The 20383-nt window shown below is 49.2% G+C and overlaps 7 protein-coding genes across 7 annotated transcripts; 4 read left to right on the forward strand and 3 right to left on the reverse strand.

Moving 5' to 3' along the window:
* Nucleotides 1-1403: 1403 nt before the first annotated feature.
* On the forward strand, nt 1404-2968 carry PFICI_14903 (uncharacterized protein; the record flags this gene model as incomplete). Its single annotated transcript, XM_007843484.1, has 2 exons — nt 1404-1707; nt 1767-2968. 2 exons carry the CDS (start codon nt 1404-1406, stop codon nt 2966-2968), a joined length of 1506 nt encoding a protein of 501 aa, XP_007841675.1.
* Nucleotides 2969-4687: 1719 nt separating this feature from the next.
* On the forward strand, nt 4688-5353 carry PFICI_14904 (uncharacterized protein; the record flags this gene model as incomplete). Its single annotated transcript, XM_007843485.1, has 1 exon — nt 4688-5353. One exon carries the CDS (start codon nt 4688-4690, stop codon nt 5351-5353), a length of 666 nt encoding a protein of 221 aa, XP_007841676.1.
* Nucleotides 5354-6662: 1309 nt separating this feature from the next.
* Nucleotides 6663-8309, reverse strand: PFICI_14905 (uncharacterized protein; the record flags this gene model as incomplete). Its single annotated transcript, XM_007843486.1, has 4 exons — nt 6663-7275; nt 7340-7909; nt 7984-8049; nt 8143-8309. 4 exons carry the CDS (start codon nt 8307-8309, stop codon nt 6663-6665), a joined length of 1416 nt encoding a protein of 471 aa, XP_007841677.1.
* A 2642-nt stretch (nt 8310-10951) lies between these two features.
* PFICI_14906 (uncharacterized protein) lies at nt 10952-11381 on the reverse strand (the record flags this gene model as incomplete). Its single annotated transcript, XM_007843487.1, has 2 exons — nt 10952-11175; nt 11252-11381. The coding sequence occupies 2 exons, from the start codon at nt 11379-11381 to the stop codon at nt 10952-10954; spliced, it is 354 nt and encodes a 117-aa protein (XP_007841678.1).
* A 1378-nt stretch (nt 11382-12759) lies between these two features.
* Nucleotides 12760-15187, forward strand: PFICI_14907 (uncharacterized protein; the record flags this gene model as incomplete). The annotated part of the gene is made up of 7 exons (XM_007843488.1): nt 12760-12837; nt 12911-13589; nt 13645-13857; nt 13920-14070; nt 14160-14432; nt 14490-14787; nt 14846-15187. The coding sequence occupies 7 exons, from the start codon at nt 12760-12762 to the stop codon at nt 15185-15187; spliced, it is 2034 nt and encodes a 677-aa protein (XP_007841679.1).
* A 1516-nt stretch (nt 15188-16703) lies between these two features.
* On the forward strand, nt 16704-17571 carry PFICI_14908 (uncharacterized protein; the record flags this gene model as incomplete). Its single annotated transcript, XM_007843489.1, has 2 exons — nt 16704-16942; nt 17001-17571. 2 exons carry the CDS (start codon nt 16704-16706, stop codon nt 17569-17571), a joined length of 810 nt encoding a protein of 269 aa, XP_007841680.1.
* A 577-nt stretch (nt 17572-18148) lies between these two features.
* On the reverse strand, nt 18149-19456 carry PFICI_14909 (uncharacterized protein; the record flags this gene model as incomplete). Its single annotated transcript, XM_007843490.1, has 1 exon — nt 18149-19456. One exon carries the CDS (start codon nt 19454-19456, stop codon nt 18149-18151), a length of 1308 nt encoding a protein of 435 aa, XP_007841681.1.
* Nucleotides 19457-20383: the final 927 nt, after the last annotated feature.

Consider the following 20383-nt stretch of genomic DNA (forward strand, 5'->3'; position numbering starts at 1 on the left):
AGAGACATTGTGCGACACAAGTGAATCATATACAATGGTAAGGCTGCTACTCGAGGTACGTGATAGCTCATAATGGCAAGATGCCTTTCTGCATGGCCTCCAGTCTTCAAGCTGTAATCCCTTTACACGTTTTACAACAATATCATGTCATGAGGACAATGCCTATATTTAGCTGATATCGGGACAGTGGGCATACATCGACTTCGTGGTCGACTAAGACTCTACTCGTCAAGTTGGCGCTCCAGCCTTTGGGGGCTGTTTTTAGTGACCATCTCGATAGCCATTGCAACTGCAAAAGCTTGCCAGCCGCGGCATCACTATTCACGCTCGCATCGGCATGCTAATGACCTGCATAATCTGCCGAATGCACGACGGGCTATCGCCACCGTCCCCTTCTGCATAGCATCGCCAGCCGAGTATTCCGGTACTCGAGACACGAAGCGCGTGCAACCCGACTTTTGGATTGAAATGGACAAAAGTTTTTTCTTGGCCTCTTAGTCCTCAGCCCATGGAGAAGCCATTATTTCAGTAAATCTCCCCCAACCAGAGCATTAAGGTCATCAGCCTTACGGAATATTCAATCGTGTCTTTCCGTGTGTACGCAGATGTGAGCACTTGGATCAAGCGAGCCAATGGAGGGCGACTCCGTTGCTGACACGGCGGACGGAGGTGTCTATCATTGGTGACGATCCCGATGCAACACATGATAGTGGGTGCAATTGTGCAATCAGAGTCTCGGGGGCTGAATCTGCGGATTGGATACTCTTGTCTGCCGTTGGTCAGATTACACCCTGGTGAGGCACCCATATGCAGCGCCGAGACAATCCTCTGCTGCCACAAGGTCGGGTTCATCGATATGCCCATCCCACAAGGTCCCATTCTCAAGATACCCATCCTTTCCCAAGAAAATACCTTCTTTGAGATAGACAAGTTTCACTCAAAGAACACTGCGACGACCAACATTATATTCCTGGAACAGAGGTATCAGACTTTTAAAGAGAGACTTTGCTTGCCCACACATACAGATATTCACATTGTCCTATTATACCGTCTTGCTTTTTCCTCTGGAAATAAGCCATCAGCAACCTGGTATCTTCCGTCAGCACGTCAGTCTTTCATTGTCGAACTCGTACTGGACTCTGAACCGCATATTGAGGTCCTCTTGTCAGAAACACCCGCTCTTACCACATACGAAAGGTTTTCCTGATTTCTGAGTTGGCAATACCTGTGAATTTGGACCCATTTTGATTTACCAGCATTCAAATATAATTTCGCCGCCTGATAGGCGAGGGAAACGGTGTTCTATTGTCGCAAAAGGTGTATTTGAAATGCTCGACCGCCCGAGGTCACTTCACTCCTCGCACATGTAAAAGCCGGCAGCCTGTAGCAGCTCACCAGCGAAAATGCACGCATCTTGGAAACCCTGGAGCGGCGAGGTATTGGCTCTCGTCGCAATTGCTGGTAATGCCGTTGCGCATCAGGACAACAATCATCATTACATTCGTCGCCTCGAAAAGGATTACCAAGTCCTTCGCGGCCGTGACAGCACGTGCACTTCAGGATGGTCACTTTGCGCCGCTTCAAACGGCGGTGGCTGCTGTCCAAACGGCTACGAATGCGCCTCAACTTATTGCTTCAAGGCGGCAGCCAGCGCGACAACCGCATGTGGTTTAGCTGGTTACGTTGCATGCGGTGTTGAGATGCCAGGTATTCAGAACACACCCGTGCAATGAGGTCGAATGTTGTCGTGCTAATGAGTATTGTAGGAGCATGCTGTCCCCAAGACTACACCTGCAGTGATGGCAAGTGTATTCCGCCTGCTGGTGAAAATGTTACTTGCAGCTCGGGTCATTACGCGTGTCCAGCATCACTTGGCGGAGGCTGCTGCCAGAGTGGGATGGGTTGTAAATTGGATGGCTGTTATTCGACAGCCTCAAGCACCTTCACCATTTCCAAAGCCGTCACTACGACAGACTCGGTTGGAAGTACCATGACTTCTTCACTCACATACACAACCACGCAAGCACCAAGTCCCGTAACCAAGGTCAGCGCCGGCCCTCTACCAGCATACACTCAGAGCACCGTGTCGAAAATGGCAGCCATTGAAACCTCTCCAAGTAGTGGAGGCCTTAATCAGGCACAACTCGGGGGAGTTATCGGTGGGGTTGTGGCCATCTTCGTGGCAGTCATTGTGGCGGCTCTCCTCGTGATACGACGCTTGAGAAAGAATGCCAGGATCATGGAGGATTCGAAGCGCGGCTCCTCTGTTGCAAATCAAACAGTAACATCGTCCAAGCGCGGCGCGCCAGTGACAACGACCGTAACAGAGGTTTGCGAAACCAACGACCTTGACCCCTTGACTTTGGAACACCACTTTGGCCGACCTGGGCATCTACGTGCGGAATCTGACTCCAGCACGGTGGGTAGGCATCAATCACCAGCCAGAAGTCCTGGATTAAGCTCTGGCCACTCGACTCCCCCAGCCTGGCCCGGTCTATATAAGCCAGTGCACAACCCCGACAACCAAGCACAACAGTCGAGCATATACTCGGGCTCTGACGGTTACGATGACGCAGAACGCCAATTCCAAACGTCTCGGGCCTCGGAAAGTCGTGCAAGCTATGATTCACAGACTTCGAACGTACGGAGTCGACACTATAGCAACGTCAGTGAAGTTAGCGGGAGTTGGGACGGCCAGCATGGTTTGTCAGAGCTGGGAGATGCCACGATGGAAGCGTCGCGGCGCCGCTCTAGCAGTGGTGCCACGACGAGACCTGTGCCAACTTACCCGCGCCGGACCAGCGACACTCACCAGCGTGGTCGAAGTGACAGCTCAGCACCGGCGCTGGCTCCACTCAGTGAGATCAATGAGGCTCTCCATGGTTACTATGGGCCTTCAGACCGTCAGGTCGGGCAAACCGCAGACAGGTTGAAGGCGGGAAACTCCCCAACAGCACCAGAGACGTAGCCCTTGACAAGTCTTTTATGGCATGGGTAGTAGGTATTCCTTGGGATCTGGCGAGACTTGAAACCACATTAGTTTTTCACAATGTACATGTTTGGACGGCATTTTGTTAATACTCATGTCTATGGATCCTTGCCATGTCGAGTTGTTCGGTTGAGGTATTGTGTATTCTGCTTCCGGGTGGGATCGATTATAACGGGCAGGACTGCCAATTTTCAACTTGGATAGAGCTTGGGGCGGCAATGTGCTTGTAATCAGCTGCTAAAGTCAATTAATTTTGTTCGGTTCTTTTCTGAGCTATGGATGGACAGGTTACAATTCGTATCGACATACTTGTAGCTGCGATCATTATCAACTGTGACGTCTACTTCTCGCTGCTTACTGATCATAGTGTGTAAAGAGCGCGGGTAACAAGTTACTTCATTCATTTGGAAATGCTTGGCAGCTTTTAATGTTCAAGTCTCTCAACTAAATTCTAGGGGAAGAAAAACAAAAAAGTTATCTAAACTAGGTACCGACTTGTTTCATGTTTTCTAAAGCACATGGGTCATTCCGGACAATCCTCTTCTCGGCTGTTTGTGCGCGCATGCATGTTTCCGCATCCTTTTGTACAGCAAACACAATGCAGCAGAAACTCGGTTAGGTAGGGCGGTTCGCTTGCGACGTTGAAAGTCTCCCCCCGCAGCCCTTGGCCTAGGTTCTCCTTCAATCTGATTAACAAGGTGAGACTCGAATCAAAATTTCACAGCCCCTCTCCAATAATATCCAGTATTAGGGCATGGTATATCTATGTGATATTCTCTAATGTTGTCTTTTTGCCGAGCGAAGCGTTGCTTCTCTTTTTCCTCCATCCTAAAGAACTCGAGCCGTTGAGACCAGGAGAAAAGAAAAATTCGTTATGCATGCATCTAGGTGGGCCAGTCAGCTGAAGTGGTCCCCGAAGGACCCCTGGAAAAAGACGGGCAGCCCTTGTGCATTCATTCTGCTTTGGAGTGCAGGTTCAGGTCAGGACAAGCGTGGGCAGGCGACACTGGCTCCGCGGTAGCTTGTTGCTGATGACTTGTACTGTGTCCATGTCCCATCGAATGACTTCACGCTTTGCTTCTGCGGGCAATCCTGTGCGCCTTGACTCACGCCAAGCGGGCACTGCCTATTGGCACGACGCAAGGCGTTGGATGAGGGAAACGTGGAGAGCACCTCTTACTGCAAAGGGATCAGACCATCAAGACACCCACGAGCAGAATACCTCTTTCTTTCTGCCTACCGGAGATGACAAGTTGAGCATGGTTTGGGGGGTCCCGCAAGTACTTCCCGTCGGACCAACAGTGTCTTTGCATCGACGATCCCGTCAGATCAGGTGCGGCAAAGAATGACTAGCAAGGTGCTGATGTTGCTGGCTGCTGGCCGCTGGCTGCTGGCTGGACAGGCAGGCGGTCCAGCAAAAAAAAAATATCAGCCCAGGCAGACATGACAGGTAAATTGGCTACGGCCACGCATCTTGCGCAACGAATGGGCATAAGAATGCGAGGGGTTTCCTTCTAGTTAAAGTTCGATTTTGGTAACCGAAGTAGGCAGGCTCGCATCTTGCATCTGTCGCGTGACATATGCTTCCCTCATCCCAAGAAAACCAATTTTGCATAATCCCTTATAGCCACCCGACATACATATCTCCATACATATAGCAGATCCTCCCGACGCAAGGAACTTGCTTGTCTTTGCACCATGGCGCCATTCCTAATGGCTACGCCGGAGCCGGAGCCGGAGCCTTCGCTGCAGGAGGAGATTCGCTCAGGAGCATCCACTCTGGACTTCACCCAATTCGACACCACCGCCCAGGTTGCACCAACGCTGAAGTTTTCGAGGCCCGACGTGTTGGCGCGGTTTCAATTGTCCCCAAAAGAATTTATTCGCCAAGGCAAACCAAAGACAGACTGCCTGGTCGCGGCAACGGTTGTCTCGCACGGCGACAAAATCCTCCTTGTGCAGCGCAGTGAACATGATTTTGGCGGTCTTTGCTGGGAGGTCCCCGGCGGCTCCTGTGATGACGACGACTTGAGCATCATGGCCGCTGCCTGTCGAGAGCTGTGGGAAGAGGCTGGACTACGCGCAACGGTCGTTGTAGACTTTATCGACGACGTCCATCTCCCGTCGACTGATGGACTTATTTGGAGAAAAATGACATTTCTGGTCGACGTGGACAGGATTGGATCACACGAGCCCTCGGTAAAGCTGGATCCTGAAGAGCACCAGGCTTTTGTTTGGGCTACCGAACAGGATCTGCTCGCCAACCGCCATGGAGACATTACGTTGACTTGGATGAGCGAAGACCAAAGACAGACCATCTTGAAGGCGTTCACCATGTTAAAAAGACCGAACGTCAAAATTTGAAAACTTTGGAGGCCATGGTCGGTTCATACACGACGCACAAAACCTGCTTCATGTGCTGTCATTGCATACCTGTCTACAATCTTTTTTTTTTTTTTTTTTTTTTCCCTCTTTCTTTACTTGAACATATTTCGGCGTCACTTTGTGCTCAGTGCTTTTGGACGTCCGTAACAGCACCAACTCCCTGCAGGGGGTGAGCATCTATCATCTCTATTATATATTTACCACCATATATTTAGCCGTCATTATTCTTTTTTTTTGTTCTTGGCTCTACGCCATGCCCTTCTTTGAACTACCATCCCAAAGAGTTGCATAGCGTCGCGCAACAAGGTACTTAACATTTGACCAAAGCCGTGACTAACCCACAACTTGTCGAGCTCGTTACTTGACACCAAGTTGCTCGTATTGTGATGGTATATATATTCTTGTCCTCGTAATCGTTTTGTGTATGTCTGTTACGCTACCCGATGTCCACAGTAGTTGTATTTTTTTCTGGTTCATGAGATATTACTCAGTGGGCCAGATAGTATGCGGTGATTGATTGTTCCATTGGGCGTGTAGAGTGTCATCGTGATGAAGACAATATACTTGCAAAAGGCATGTCTTGACAGACCGCCGATCCGTCAGTGTCTTGTCGTAATGGCCAGCACAAGTTGAAAAGTCAACCGTGGTCAAGGCCATGGGTTACCTGTAGGTCATGTGGCATGAAAATGATACATGCCAATTGACAGGCAGTTTCGCCATTGTGCCATTAAGGGCAGGGGTTGCCGGCTATAGGTTACGGCACAGGAAAATGAGCAAAAGATTCTCATTGCATGCGCGTCATTGTTTGACCAGTTCAGGACATTGAAAGTAGACAAACCTGTTTATGAAATCAAAATTATAGAGACCGTACGTCTTATTTATCGTCAAGAGCAATACTATCAGAACTTTCACTCAAAAGCTAAAGTAAAACCAAAGGATTAGGTCAGCCCATGGCTGTGCTTAAGTGTTTGCAGTGTCGCATTAAACATGCATGTTCAAAAGGATGCACCCGCCCACAGGTATGACTCAAATTTGCGACTAGAAGTGATTGGGCCAAAGTATGATAGCAAATTTATGCATTACATGTTTCAAGCAGATAACTGTAGGCATATAGCAAGGATCTCATTATATCGTAACCTGGTAAGCGGGTATACCACGAAGGAAGAATGGGACGCCGTTATTCGGATATAGATTACCCAAGGCCTCGGTACATTCCCTCGTAGGCATTGCGCATACCTAGATTCATACCTCCCTAGGTAGCTTCACCTCAATCAACTCTTGCTCTTCTCTATTTAACGTGTTCTGCCTCTGTACCCTTTTCGACGGCCTTGGTCTCCGCAATGACGCCTCCGTTCGCCGTCTCAACATCGTCTTGATGTTCCGTGAGTCCAATCTCGGTGGTTGAAAAGGCATCGGCGGGGTTTCTATAAGCCGGAATGAAATTGACAGCCAGAGCGTATGACGCGGCGGCGACAAAAAACATGAGAGGCACCACCATGGCCAGGGGTGTACCGTGACGATCGGCAGCGACGCCCGTGAGCGGCGGCACAATGGCGCCGCCCAGGACACCGGCAACGATCCAGCCAGAGCCCCTCTTGGTATGGCGACCGAGACCGCGCATGCCCAGGGCCACAATGGTTGGGAAGCAGATGGACTCAAAGAAGAGCACGACGTACAGCATCGCCATACCCGTGATGCCCCGCTGCGTGATGGACGGTGCCGTAAAGATAATGCACATGGTAAGAAAGATGAGAAAGACCCAGCGTGGCCGCACGTACTTCATGATGAAGACGCCGCCGAATCGCCCAACCGTAAAGGCAGCTTGGGCACCAGAGAGGTACTTGGATCCTAGAGAGGACTCGTCGGTGGTACCGTTTTCCGTCACGTAATTGATAAAGTAACTTTGAGACGTGTTAGCCACGAGTATTTCGCCTCTCATAAAGTATTTGCGGCAAGTGCACTTACCTTGCCACGGCAATTTGAGCACCAGTGTAGCAAAATTGAGCAAAAGCAGCATGGAACAGGCGATATTGTTTCCAAAAAGGCTTATCGTCGGCATTTGCATGCGTTTCGTCGGCTTGGAACGCCATGTCTGCATCCGTGATTTCGGGAATGGTTGAAAGGAAGAAGATTAAGCCCAGGATGAAAACAAAGATGGCAATGGCGACGTAGACCCATTGAACGTTGCGCAGGGCCTCCTCGTCACTAAAGTTGAAGAAGACATATGACCCCAGTACCGGTGCGATGACGGTCCCAATGCCGTTGAAGGCCTGGGAGAAGTTGATGCGAATCTCGGCATACTTTGGTGGTCCGCATACAGTTATGTATGGGTTCGCAGCTGTCTCGAGAGAGCCCAAGCCGTTGCCAACGATGAAGATGGAGGCGCAAAATCCGCCAAAGGATCGAGCTTGAATACAGGGAAAGGCAATCAGGGCACCGACGCCATAGAGAAAGAGGCCCCAGATGAATGTCGCACGATAGCCGTAATGTCGAAGGATCCAGTTTGCATGACCGAGAGATGCAATGGGATATGCACTGTCAGGAAGTGCTCAGAGTTAGTGCACATACTAATCTGCTATACTTGGCAATTTGCCGAGGTGAGCACATACCCAAAGTAGGCCGCTTGCAAACCGCTTGATCTCGTTTTATCAATCCCGAGAGTATTTTGAAAGTGTCTGTATACGATGTGTCAATATGTCAATTCCGTCAAAGGAAACCAGGTCGCGGATTGAGACAAACTGGACCGAGTGGAATCAGTCAGCACTTACTTGTTCAAGGTGTCCAGTAAACCATAACTAAAGCCCCACAAGAAGAACAGTACAGTCACCAGACAGATGGGATACAGGGACTGTCTCAGTGTCAACTCGGCGGCCTTGGTCCTCTTATCGTCCCTAGCGCGAAGGGAGCGATTCTTGACAAACTGGGAAAAAGCCATTGCAGCGCTGGTGGTAGTCGCTGTCTGGCAAGAGAGTATCCTAAAGCAAGACAATCGACTGAGCCCAGGGGAGTATCAACATGCAGCAGCGACACCGAGAGACAAGCAACTTGAAATCGTAAGCATGGAAGGGGATCAGTATAGTCTTGACCACTGATGAGGTGCACATCTCTGCCTTTTATGTACCTAGGCAAGAAGAGCATGCATGTAGTCATGCGCGGAGCGAACCCATGAATGAATCCGATTGTGTGTCGTTTGGTGCCAGTGTCGTCAGACTTTTCTGGGGCATCTCCGTATCATCCCTGGATGATCAAGGTTTCTCCATTGGAATCTTACCACCTCTTGTGCATACTTGCAGGTTAGATAACAAGGTCTGCGGGCGTCAAGTACCGATATTTGGAGATTGAACAATGATCAGTGCCACTGTGGGACGCGGGGAAAGATAGAATCTAGCTTGGCAAAACCTGGGGTTCCTTAGCGAGATGCGGGGGAATAGGCCAAACACGACAAGGGGAGTCCTGGTACAATTTGCTTGCTTGTCCCGGGAGTTGTTTAGACAATTTTCATGCGGCTGCCCCCCTAGAACTTAATGAGGAACGGGCAACTGCTTCTACTCAAGCGATGGGTACCATTTGTTATCATACAAGGGTCGGAAATAGGGCGCGTGGTTGAACCATTGTATTACAGCTTGGGAAACTCCTTCATGGTGTTATACAGATGAGTTGCTAATGGGTCATTACGCTCCAGACTGTGGAGCGATCTGATGAATGGGCATCGGCACCAACCAACTCGTGGCAGTGTTTGTAAGTCGTTGCTGACAATGGCAATCAGGATAACATGTATTGCATCCATGCCGTAACAAATTTCTTGTCAGTCAATCTATACCGCCTAGCTTTCATTCTGCATTCCCTAGGGCGGTCTATACCATACACGTTTTTGTCTTGTCGATTCCCATAAAAGTTGCTTCCAAGATGGTAGAGATACAATGCGGCGATGTCTCTTCAGCACTCGCAGCATGTACGCATGAGACCTGATGCGAGATTGCTATACAGTATCATGCTTCAAGCAATAACGTCGGTTGGTATACTTTATTGCAAGCTTCCAAGTCTGCGTGACTTTAAAATCAAGGAGTGTCGATGGGTTTTCCGAATTCCCATCCGATTAGAGCTTTGGTCGAAGTATGTCTATGGCGAAGAATACGCCCATCCTGACGACTGCTGTACCAACTCCAGTATATTGAGACTTGGCATGTACATTACAGCTCCTGCATCTGCTATTAGTAAATGCTTGAGCTTGTGGTTGTCTCTTCGTGGACCGGAGAGTTCTGTTGTCGTCGTCAGGGCCTTCGTGTCCCTCCATGATGCCACGCATCTGTAGGGGGGATTTCTAGATATCCTGTATCGTATACAAAATAGCCTAAAGAGAGATTGTGGATGGTTGATGAAAATTAAACTGAGCTCCTCAAGATGTAGCCTTCCAGACGACAACCAAACCACAGTGGCAGGAGTGGGCAGGAGTGTGATCATACCCGAACCCCTGGTGGATAAGATCACTTGAATCTTGACGGGGAAAGGCCAATCATTTGCCTATCTGCTTCATTAATCTCGGTCAAGCATTGGGCGGCCACACAAGTGATGAACAGGCCCAATGCACTGCCAGGCATATCATAGTATTAAGAAAAGAAATAGGCTCGCTATATAGCCTTTTTTTTTTGTACTCCTGTTAATGATGATGCGTACGTTTCTGGCTTTATGTAGCGATATAATCGAGAGTTCAGCATACATCTCTTTGTTGGCTTGGCTGATCGCAAACATGGATCGCATCTGTAATATGCTTTGTACCCATCGGCAACACTGGCATTGGCTGCAAAGATGTTCCATGCCACATCTAGTTTGTGGGTCATCCATGTAAAGAACAAGTTCTGGCCAATTGACAGTGGCATGATTCCAAGATACATCTGTGGATTACGTGGGTATCCGCAAAGATAGATTATATTTAGTGCCTCGGCAAGATGAACACTGCATAATACAGTGTTGGACATAAGGGACCAAGAAAATACGTCACTCAGCCGCAAAGAGTCAAAGCGGCCCCCATCGCCGACACCGGAAGGACGGAGGTACTGACTTTCACATGGCGAGGTCGGTATGTTGGAAGCAGATGCAGCTGAAAGAGCTGCCCCAAGTTGACCCCTTTTTGACTCATGTTGGAATTGCTCAGATCATTCGCGGAGATTCGAGGCACCCGAAGACTGCCTTTACAGTCTCAATCATACAAAATATTGCAAATTTGTTCGCGACAGATGAATGACACGCATGATACATCACTTATGGAAATGCAAGCCAGAGTCAATTAAAAGAAAAGGATAAATTGATGTGATCTAATCACCTTTGTCGCTTTGCGAAACGCCCTAATTACTAATGATGAAAATATTCATATACAGGTCTAATCACTTCCTCCATTGAGGATAAAACTCATCCACCTTTTAATAACATGTCAACTTGACCAATATCTTTGTGCTGTTAAACTCCAGAAAAGCAACTGGTATCAATTTTGCCATCGGCCGAATGAATCTGGCCAAGTGCAGCAGAAAGCATGCAGACTAGGCTCGGTGTCGTGGCGGCGTGTCAAGGAAAACCCCCCCATCACATTCTCGTCTCGGCAAGGACCTTGTATGCAAAGACGGTGTCCGCCCTTGCTTGCTGCCTGGTGGTTGATTTACTCGAGGACGTTTTCGAGGCCGAAGCGGTCGGCTGCGCTGATTTCGAGTCCGACGACAGTTTTGCCTTGACTTTGGCGAGAATCGAAGTCTTTGGTGGTGATGCGGTCTGTTGTTCGGTTTTGGCTGCTGCTATCTCGTCGTCCGATTCTAGGTTGGTAAGAGGTACAATTAGTCCAATTGTTCTGGCATCACTAAGCAAGTAGATATAAAGTCAAGGACTCACCATAGTCGTAGTCATGAGAAATTTTGGCAGGTTCCGACGTGACAGTTGCCGTCTTTGGTGATTTGGGTGATTGTGTCATTCCAACGAGTGTGGAAGAACCAGATAATTGTGCGTATTCTGAAGCAGGCATTTTAATGGTGGCTTGGTTGTTTCAGCAATCAAGTCTGAAAATACTCTGACGTGGATTGACTTTATGGAATATTGTTTCAAGAACTTGATACAGCGGTAAGTGAACTTCTGTTACAGGATATGAAGTGATCTTTCAGATAATCTCAAGATAAACAATGTCGATGACTGAGGCAAGAATAATCTCTACTTGGCAACGGGAATGCTGGAATACTTATATCCATCCAATGTCCACCTTAGCAGTCAGCTTTATAATCTCACCCGCGCAACTAGAAGAATAGCAACAATACAAACCAACATATGCGGCTTCGGCCATCCCAATTCATTCACACCATGTCAATTGCTGAGTCACTGGGATACAAAAAGTCCAGCATTTGTGTACAGTTTACGCGAGGTCTGTGACCGTTTGTCTGAACCGCGTGGCAGCTGAACTCCTGACCGCTGTGGTCCCACCAGGAGGGCGCGTTTTACAGTACTAGAGTAAACCATTATTCGGCAGGCATCCAGGCAGCCAGGGTTAAGAATTCCCAATCGAAATTGTATAGTGCAATTGACAGCGATTGTATCCAGAGTTTGGCGCCATCGCAAGCTAGGACCCCTTAAGGCTGACTCACTGCCTAAAAATGCCCCATGCTCTTTTTTCTTGCCCGGCATGGAAGCGAAGTAGCGGCTTGAGACCTTCATGCTGGTGGCTGAGTTGGTGAAAAAGTCAGACGGGCAGAGATTCGGGCGCCCGTCTGACGAAACTTGCATGCCATGTACCGAATTAGGACGCCGGTCAGAAGGCATTTAAAATGGTTCCGACAGCATAACCAGGCACTTTTGTTTTGCTTGGTGGTCGACTGCGGTTTGCGTAACCCCACAGACGTAGGAGAATGATGTGCCTGTTTTTCTATTTGGCATGGCGCAGACATCTGGCAGTCGTATCATTGCAATGACGACTGAAAAACGCGACAAATCGCGAATAAATGCCCTGATCAGACCCAGACCCGCAGCGGCATCCCCTCGGAGCCTTTCCGTGCTACCTTACCCCAGGAAACCCCAGTAACCCGATTTAGCATTGAGACAATGTTTTCGGCGTCGGCTTGTGGAGGCACTATTTCGTGACCGAATTAGTCATTCTGAGAGCACTCGCCGATTGGTTGCTGGCGAAACAAAAGCTCGGTACCGCTCCAGGGTGCTGCGGCCTGCCAGGTCAGTCACTTGAAATTTGAGCCGAAGCCGAAACTGCAACTTCGGCTCAAGGTAGCGCAAGCCGAAGTATTGCTTGCGAAACTTGAGCAATTGTCCATGATTTCATTGACCATTGCGATTTGGAAGAAAATCCTTCTTGTCAGGTGAGGACTCGTCATTCTCTATAATTAAGCATATCTTGACTCGCCATGAGTAATCCACCAACACCCGTGCTGCGACGTCTCAATGGTCGTCTTCAAGCTTGCGATCCGTGCCGAAGCCGAAAGGTGAGTATCCGACTGAGTGGATGGGCCGGCTTGGTTCGCCATTGACGACACAATGGACTAAAAGTGCAATTAGGTGGCCTGCGATCATGGCAGACCTGTATGTCTACGATGCAGAAAGAGGCAGCAAGACCGGCATTGTGTTTATACTGTTTCTTCCACCACTGTTGGTTTAGGGATTGGCACATCACGCTCGCCCTCGGTATCCGCTCCAGCAAGGGCAGCCCAAAGACGTGACGATAACGTTGTCCCAACATTGAGTCCAGGCGCAAGGAGAACGAGTGTCGTGACTAGTCCTGCAAGTACACGAGCATCGTCGTCGCGAGCGATTGGATATTTGGGCTACACAAGCTATTCGACAGTGATAGATGAGACATTGTGTATACTCAATGACATCAGAGCGGAAAATCCCCAAAGTCCCTGCATGGACGACTGTCCGATTGCCATATCCTCCAAGACCATCGCTCTTGGGGTTACTGTCCTCAGGCATATCCCTTTCCCAGAGGATGGGCAGCGTCTCTTTCGTAGAGAATTGACTGTCAAGGACTCGTGGATGCGCCTAGTAGCTCGGCATATTCTTGAGACACTTTACGATGAATGGGGCGGGCACCTTGGACGCGTTCGCTCCGTGTCAAAGTTGGAAGAAATGGCTCGTCGGATATGTGTCAATACAGCCAAGCCCATTGTGAACAGAGGTGATGGCGTAGAGTGGCTAGAACAATTTCGAGGGCCAAATCTAAGATGGGAGAGTCTAGGTATGTTGCAGCAGAAGGTGTCAATTCCATGTCATATGTATTGACGGGCTTCCAGGGGTACTTTTCCACGGATGGGATCTTGTCGATGACGCGCACAAAATTAAAATGCAGGGTGCCTCTGTGTATATCAAGCAATCTGCGCCGTCGGTACAGGAGTTCATCTCGCTCTGTCTTGAACTGTGCCAAGAGTTCTCTGACGGCAATTTCTTCACCGTCTACTTGGACTTTAAGCGGACTTTACTGGAGTCTCTCATATCGGGCGATGCCAGTATGTGCACCTGATTATCAACCACCATGGCGCTGACTGGAGCTTTGCTAATAATATTGTAGGTCGACAAACCTGCAGATACCTCGCTGACACGGTAGCCAGTTTGACATTCCTTGGCATGCACGCGGAGCCCACTGATGAATTCTATCAACCGACATTCTATGCCGAAGCCAGTCGGAGGGTACTGCTCGCAGTATTCACTGTCGACAAAGTGTAAGTTTTGATACTTGTGGTGCCTCGAAAACGCCCCAATTGCACTCCAGGAGTGGTATCGGACACGGCGCTGATTGATGCTATCATAGGCAACTTGCATTCACCGGACGGCCGCCGTTGTTGTTCAGAAAGTTTGTCACGACGCCCATGCCTTTGGATATAAGCGACCAAGACCTCTTCTTGGATCAAGCTTCTCTGCTCAAAAAGATACAAAATTCAGTTGATGACAAGGGCTGGAATACCAATGGTGAATTCTTTTCCAGCACCATTGTCCGAGCTCGATACATGGTGGCACAGATCAGAGAGCACATTGCAGAGATAGCACTCGGCAACGACTCACAGACTACAGCAGATGAACTGCAGTAAGCTTACATTTTTCTTGGGTGCTGTTACTCGGGAATATGCTCACAACTTGATAGTCGCATCAAACAAAAGCAAGATGCTGTAGTAGCAGAATTTCCCCCCAGTCTACATTGGCAAGCCGAAGACATGGCAGACCCAGAGGTGGATGCGAATATCGTATTCAACAGACTGCTGCTGAGCTTGGACAGTCTGCAAAATGACTTTTTTGTTTACCGACTCTTGGTACGGACAGGCCAAGGTCAACCTGATGAAGGTTGCCTATTGGCAACGAGCTTCCGCATGGTATCATTGGTGCTGCTGCTGTGGACGAACATGGATCGATTTCAGGTCATGAGGCCTGACTTCGGATGGCTAGTAAGTCCAAGATTGGTTCCGTTGTAGTAATTCGCAAGACTGATGGCATTTCAACCAGCTCATGGGGTACGGCGCTTCACCCGGGGGCATACTCTGCAAGTGCTTGCTGAAAGCACAGTCCAGTCAAATCCATCCCGGTGAACCCGAAATCACACGCTCTGCCATCATCCAAAAGCTGTCGCTGCTGGTTGGATTCTTGGATTGGGTCAGTCCGACCGCGCCCAATGCAGAATTGTGCAAAGATTGCAAATCAGTCATCGAACGCGTGCTTGATCAAGCACTGAACTGCATCCCGGGAAACGCGCCAGCTTTTGGGGCCAGCATCAATTGGGATCTGTCGACTCCGTTAGATTTCAACTTTGATCTGATGGACACTTACGACTGGCTGAGGTCCGATTGAGCAGTTACGCAGGCGTCTCATTCGCGGGTGGCGTGTCCGAATCGGCCGCAAAAGAGATTACTTGACAAGAACTCTACAGGCATAATGATAATTATAAAACAATATTGATATCATTTGTTACATTACTGTTCATCAAGTAAAGCAGTCATGTCTCATCTGATCTCTTCATCTGTACTTTCGGCTTTTGCCCTGTTTAGATGATTCTGGCCCGGGCTAGAGCTCATCAAGATAAGGATATCGAAAGGCATCTGCGGCACCGGTTGATCTACGCAGAGTGGTTTGATGTCTTTGCCGCCCAAAGGATAGAGATGGAGCCACTTGGCATGCGGTGCGCGGCGCCGGTACGTTGATAAGTCAACGACGGCGCTTGTCTCGCATTGAATCCGCCGTCCCGTCTATGATAGACTATGTTATAGTCGGGCCCGAATACGGAAAGGGCCGTACTTCTGTTACCGCCGCCATCCACGTCTCCAGTGCGGGTTGCAACCCTCCAATTGAGTTAAGCTTTGGGTTTTGCCCGGCTCTGGAGTCTGTCATCTCAATTGCGTCCATCACCTTAGTTTGGACCCAATTCATGGTGCACCAACCATATAGGGAACAGGGCCAGATGAACCGTGTCCGAGCGACGCAGCGCTAACGGCATTGGCGAAACGTGACAGCCCTGGGGAAATTGACAGGACACCCATGCCATCATTTTACGGCGCTCTGTTGAAACGCGCGGATCACGACAGCAAGGCTGACGATGACGAGGGTTGGGAAATCTACAACAGCCCGCCAAGTTGAGGGGATTTCCGAGACACTTGCACACACAAAAGTCCAATACCAACAGACAGTCAATATGATAAAATTCGATCTGCACAATGTCCCACAGCTCCCGGGGTTGATTAATGGTGGCTGGTGGGTTAAACCCAGGAATGCTGTTACAGGCCCCAAGAAGGACAATCTCTAGCGTGCGCCTTTAAGCAGCAGAATAATGGAAACATGCAGTGATGCTTGCTCTTCAGTGGTGTTCCTGAATGATCGTCATGAATTGTGATGGGGACTGATCAACGACTGCTCGCCTTTGGGGGTGAAATGTGATTGGTCTCATTTTGTGCGCATCGGATTACCCCGTTGCAATCCATCTTGTTGGAGTAAAGTTCTTGGGGCCGCCATCCTTGCGACTCCCAGGCAATGTTAAACTGTGGAGATATACACGATCCACCACGCCCATATACACTTCCCACTACGGCATTGACCATCGTCTCAAGGGTAGATTGAAACAATCATGGCAACGGTGGCCCTGTATGATGGAGCTGACAATTGCTTTTGCTTCGTGATGATCACTCGAGGTCTATAAAGCAAGACGTTGATCTCCAATTGCAGATCTATTCTACTTATCCATTCAATCACCATCTCTTCTTCATTCACTTCTCTTCTCAACTTCTCAATCGCTTCTTTCTTGGTTATCCAACCATTACACTCATTCATCAACAAAGACAAGAACAGGTTTTCTTCACCCCCACACTCATTCAAAATGCGTTTCTCTACCATCGCCTCGACGGCACTTCTCGCCTTCTCTCCCGCTGCCTTTGCTGCAGTCACCCCCGTCAAGAACGTGGACGTCGTTGCCAAGCGTACCGACTCTTCTTGCTCCTCCGGATCCGGTCTGTTGTCCGGTCTGCTTGGTGGTCTCTCTTCGGTCACTGGTGGCCTTGACATTACCAGCGAGCTTACCACCATCATTTCTGGCCTCACTGGAGGATCTTCCGCAGAGTAAGTCTTTATATATCTAGAAAGAAAAGACAAAGTCACATATTGACGGTATAATTAGCTCTGCCGACATCCTCAGTTCCGTCTTTACCGAAGTCGAGTCCCTGGCTGGTAGCTTGATCACTGGCATCACCACCGACGGCACCACCATCTCTGGAGTTGCTGGTGAACTCACATCCACTCTCCAGTCTCTCAACGCCACCTTTGGTGCCAGCGCCAACGCCACCGCCGCCATCTCTCTGGGCATCAACATTGTCGGTGAGGTCGAGGGTCTCCTGAACGGCTTCCTCTCGGGCAACGTCTCGGCTTCCGGTGCCGTCGACGTTGTCTCTAGCATCCTCGGCGAGGTCGAGTCCGCCGTCGGCAGCCTGGCTGGCGGTGCTGTCGGTAGCACTGATGCCTCAACCTATGCCAACACCTTGACCCAGGTCTGCTCGACCGCCAAGAGCCTCCTCTCGGGCTTTGCCAGCGGCTCTGGAAACGTTTCCGTCTCCGACACCCTGAGCGGCATCACCACTCTCTACAGCCTCTTCTCCTCCCTGGCTGGTAACCTCGGCTTCAGCGTTGGCGGAACTGGCTCCCTCGACCTTACCACCCTGCTCAGCGCTGCTGTCAGCTTCCTCGGCCAGTAAATTGCCGTGTCCAATCAGTTGACATCAGGGCACGGGATGGACGATATGGCCAAGCCAACCTCAAGCCGATCATATCCGCTATGAAATGACCGACATCCTGGTCCGGCACCATTTCCTTCTTGTCGTTTATTTCTTTGGACAGTATTTATGCTTCCTTTTCAAGCCAAGGCTTTTTTTATATCAGGTGGTGATTAGAGATAGGTGAATTGATATGACATTATGACATTGTCCACTGTGCAGTACTCGATACTGGAAGTCATCACTGTGACAACATGATCAATTGAAAATAAAGTATGGAAACTTGTGATTAACAACAGGCACTCATGCTTGATCTGGTTTAATATACATGACTGAAATGTGGACCTATTTGTTTTATGTATAAGACTTCTATAAGACTTTTAATGATATGTGACTACTTGAGACGTGAAGTATGCCCTTGATATCAACCCCCTTTGGTTCATAGAATATTCGACTGACTATACTCTTGCCCCAACCACATCGTAGCAAGTGACTCCAATATTACTCGACCCAACACACTGCCCGCTTCCGTCTCAGTATGTGTAGCTACATACCTGATTTACACTTTATCACCTTCAGGAAGATCTCCAGGGTTCTCAGCAGAGCTTTCGACAGACGCTAGGGCTGCAATTTCGAACCCAAAAGCCCACGCTTTTGCGATATCCCGAGTATTGGTTATGTTCAAAAGAGGATTCGAATTAAGCATGAGCACATCCGCGCGCTGGCCCACCGCCACGGAGCCTCTGTCTGGGACCCGGTGCCATTTGGCAGCTTCACGAGTCGCAGCATTGATGGCCTCGGCGGGCGACATTCCCACAATATTGACAAAGTTCTCCAGCTCGTAATGGAGTGTCAATCCCCATGGGACTTGAATCGAGGTACCGTTTTGAGGGAGTGTACCAACCGCGTCGGTGCCTGCGATAAGAGGTACACCGGCCTGATAGAGGAGCCGGGCATTGGTCTGCGCATGCTCAAGCGAGCGGTTGCTCCCTGGCGTGACACTAAAGTACTGCTGTAGAGCAGCTTCTCTATACGCAAACTCGAATACGTTGATGGTTGGAGTGACGAATTGGCCTTGTACTAGAATGGCATGGATTGTCGCATTGTCGAGAATGCCGTCATCGGGAACATGCTGGATGCCGTCCGTCTTGGAGGCCACCGCCTGCTGGTATGCCGCAATTGCTGATGCGTGGGTCATTGTCTGGGCCCGATACTTGGAGTGAGTTTGCTGGACCATTTCAGTCTGCTGCTCCGTCGAGGGGCCGTTGACCTCGGCAGTAATCTTCATAAAGTTGCTGCCGTTGCCGAATTGCCAGTCTGTCCATTCGACTACATTGGTGTCGGGATATATGAGAGTGTTTCTCAACCGCGTCGGATCTTGCTTTTCATGCAGACTTCCATTTCCCACTGCCGCCAGACCTGCATGAATGAAGCTAGCAAGGCCCGGCTGGTTCTTCATGGTCTCGCATTGTGTATAGTTTCGACAGTTCATATGCATGGCCGTGGTACATCCCCACGATGTAAAATTTTCGAGTGATTGTACATCTGTCAGGTGGACGTGACTGTCGATTAACCCTGGAATCAAGAACTTTCCAGTACCATCAACCGTAGCCTGGGCGTCGTCGCATTCGTCAACACTGACGATATAGCCACCATCCAGACATACTGTTGAAGGAGTCTCAAACGCCCAACCATTGAAGACCCGCACATTCTCGATGGCCGTTTTCACAACTTCATTCGGGGTAGAGCGTCTATCGTTGTTGATTGTTGGAGAATGGCCAGTGTCGGTTGAATGAAATGGACAAGCTTGGATGCTCACTATATGCTGTACCACAGCGAGTGCAGAAACGAGTCTTGTTTGCATCATGATGTAATAAACTCTTTGCAAATTGAGCTATTGATGAAGATATGAATCTGATTACCTATGTAACAGGATGATGAGTAAATATGTAAAACACGAAACCAGAAATCGAGCAAAATATATAAACATTTTCGAGTCTCTGCGAAACTGGTCTTGGCTTATACACTTGGCAGAGCCGATGCCGACATCACCGATCGGGCATCTCTATTGACCGTATTATCGTACAGTATGGCAGATCTCCAAGCGCCTTTCCCATATTGTTTTGGCGGTGCCTGATCAGCAGAGGCTATGCAAACATGGCCACAGCGAGTTGGTCATAGTATAGGGCTGCCACTAACGCCACCTGCGCACTTAGGTCCAAGTTCAGCTCGTAGCGTCGGAACCGGTCTCGCATGACGAGACGGCGCTTGCGCTGCCAGGTTTACAACTCCAGACTTTTAATGCTGTCGGATTTGGAATTTATTTTTCATCATCTGCCCGAAGCCGTTGAGTCAAACATCGGTACGACAGTCCCCGTGCACCGACAAGTCTGAATGATCGGCAGAGCTTGGTCATATACGGTTGGTCAGAGGGCGAATTGCACAACTCCTAGATTGCGTGGGAAATCGGGAAAATCACCATATTTGTGCTTTCATTCAAGAGAATCATTACAGAGAACTATTCACTGCCTAATTTGTGGGTCTCGGCCTATGGACCACTGTGAATGTCGTTGCGTTGCAGCATGAAATTATAAAAAAGAAAATCGAAAAAAAAAAAGGAGAGGAAGAAAAGGATTCAATACCTAATACTCGTTCTTGTTTACCAAGTCGCGGCTTTCACAAACCAATAATTGCCGAGTTGCAGAAGGATCTTGCATTAGGAGTTTGCTCCACGTAGAAAATACCAGATAGCACGAGTCATTATACATCACTCAACAATAGCATTGTGACAAAC

Source organism: Pestalotiopsis fici (assembly GCF_000516985.1).
Source record: "Pestalotiopsis fici W106-1 unplaced genomic scaffold PFICI_Scf_14, whole genome shotgun sequence".
NCBI lineage: Eukaryota > Fungi > Ascomycota > Sordariomycetes > Amphisphaeriales > Sporocadaceae > Pestalotiopsis > Pestalotiopsis fici.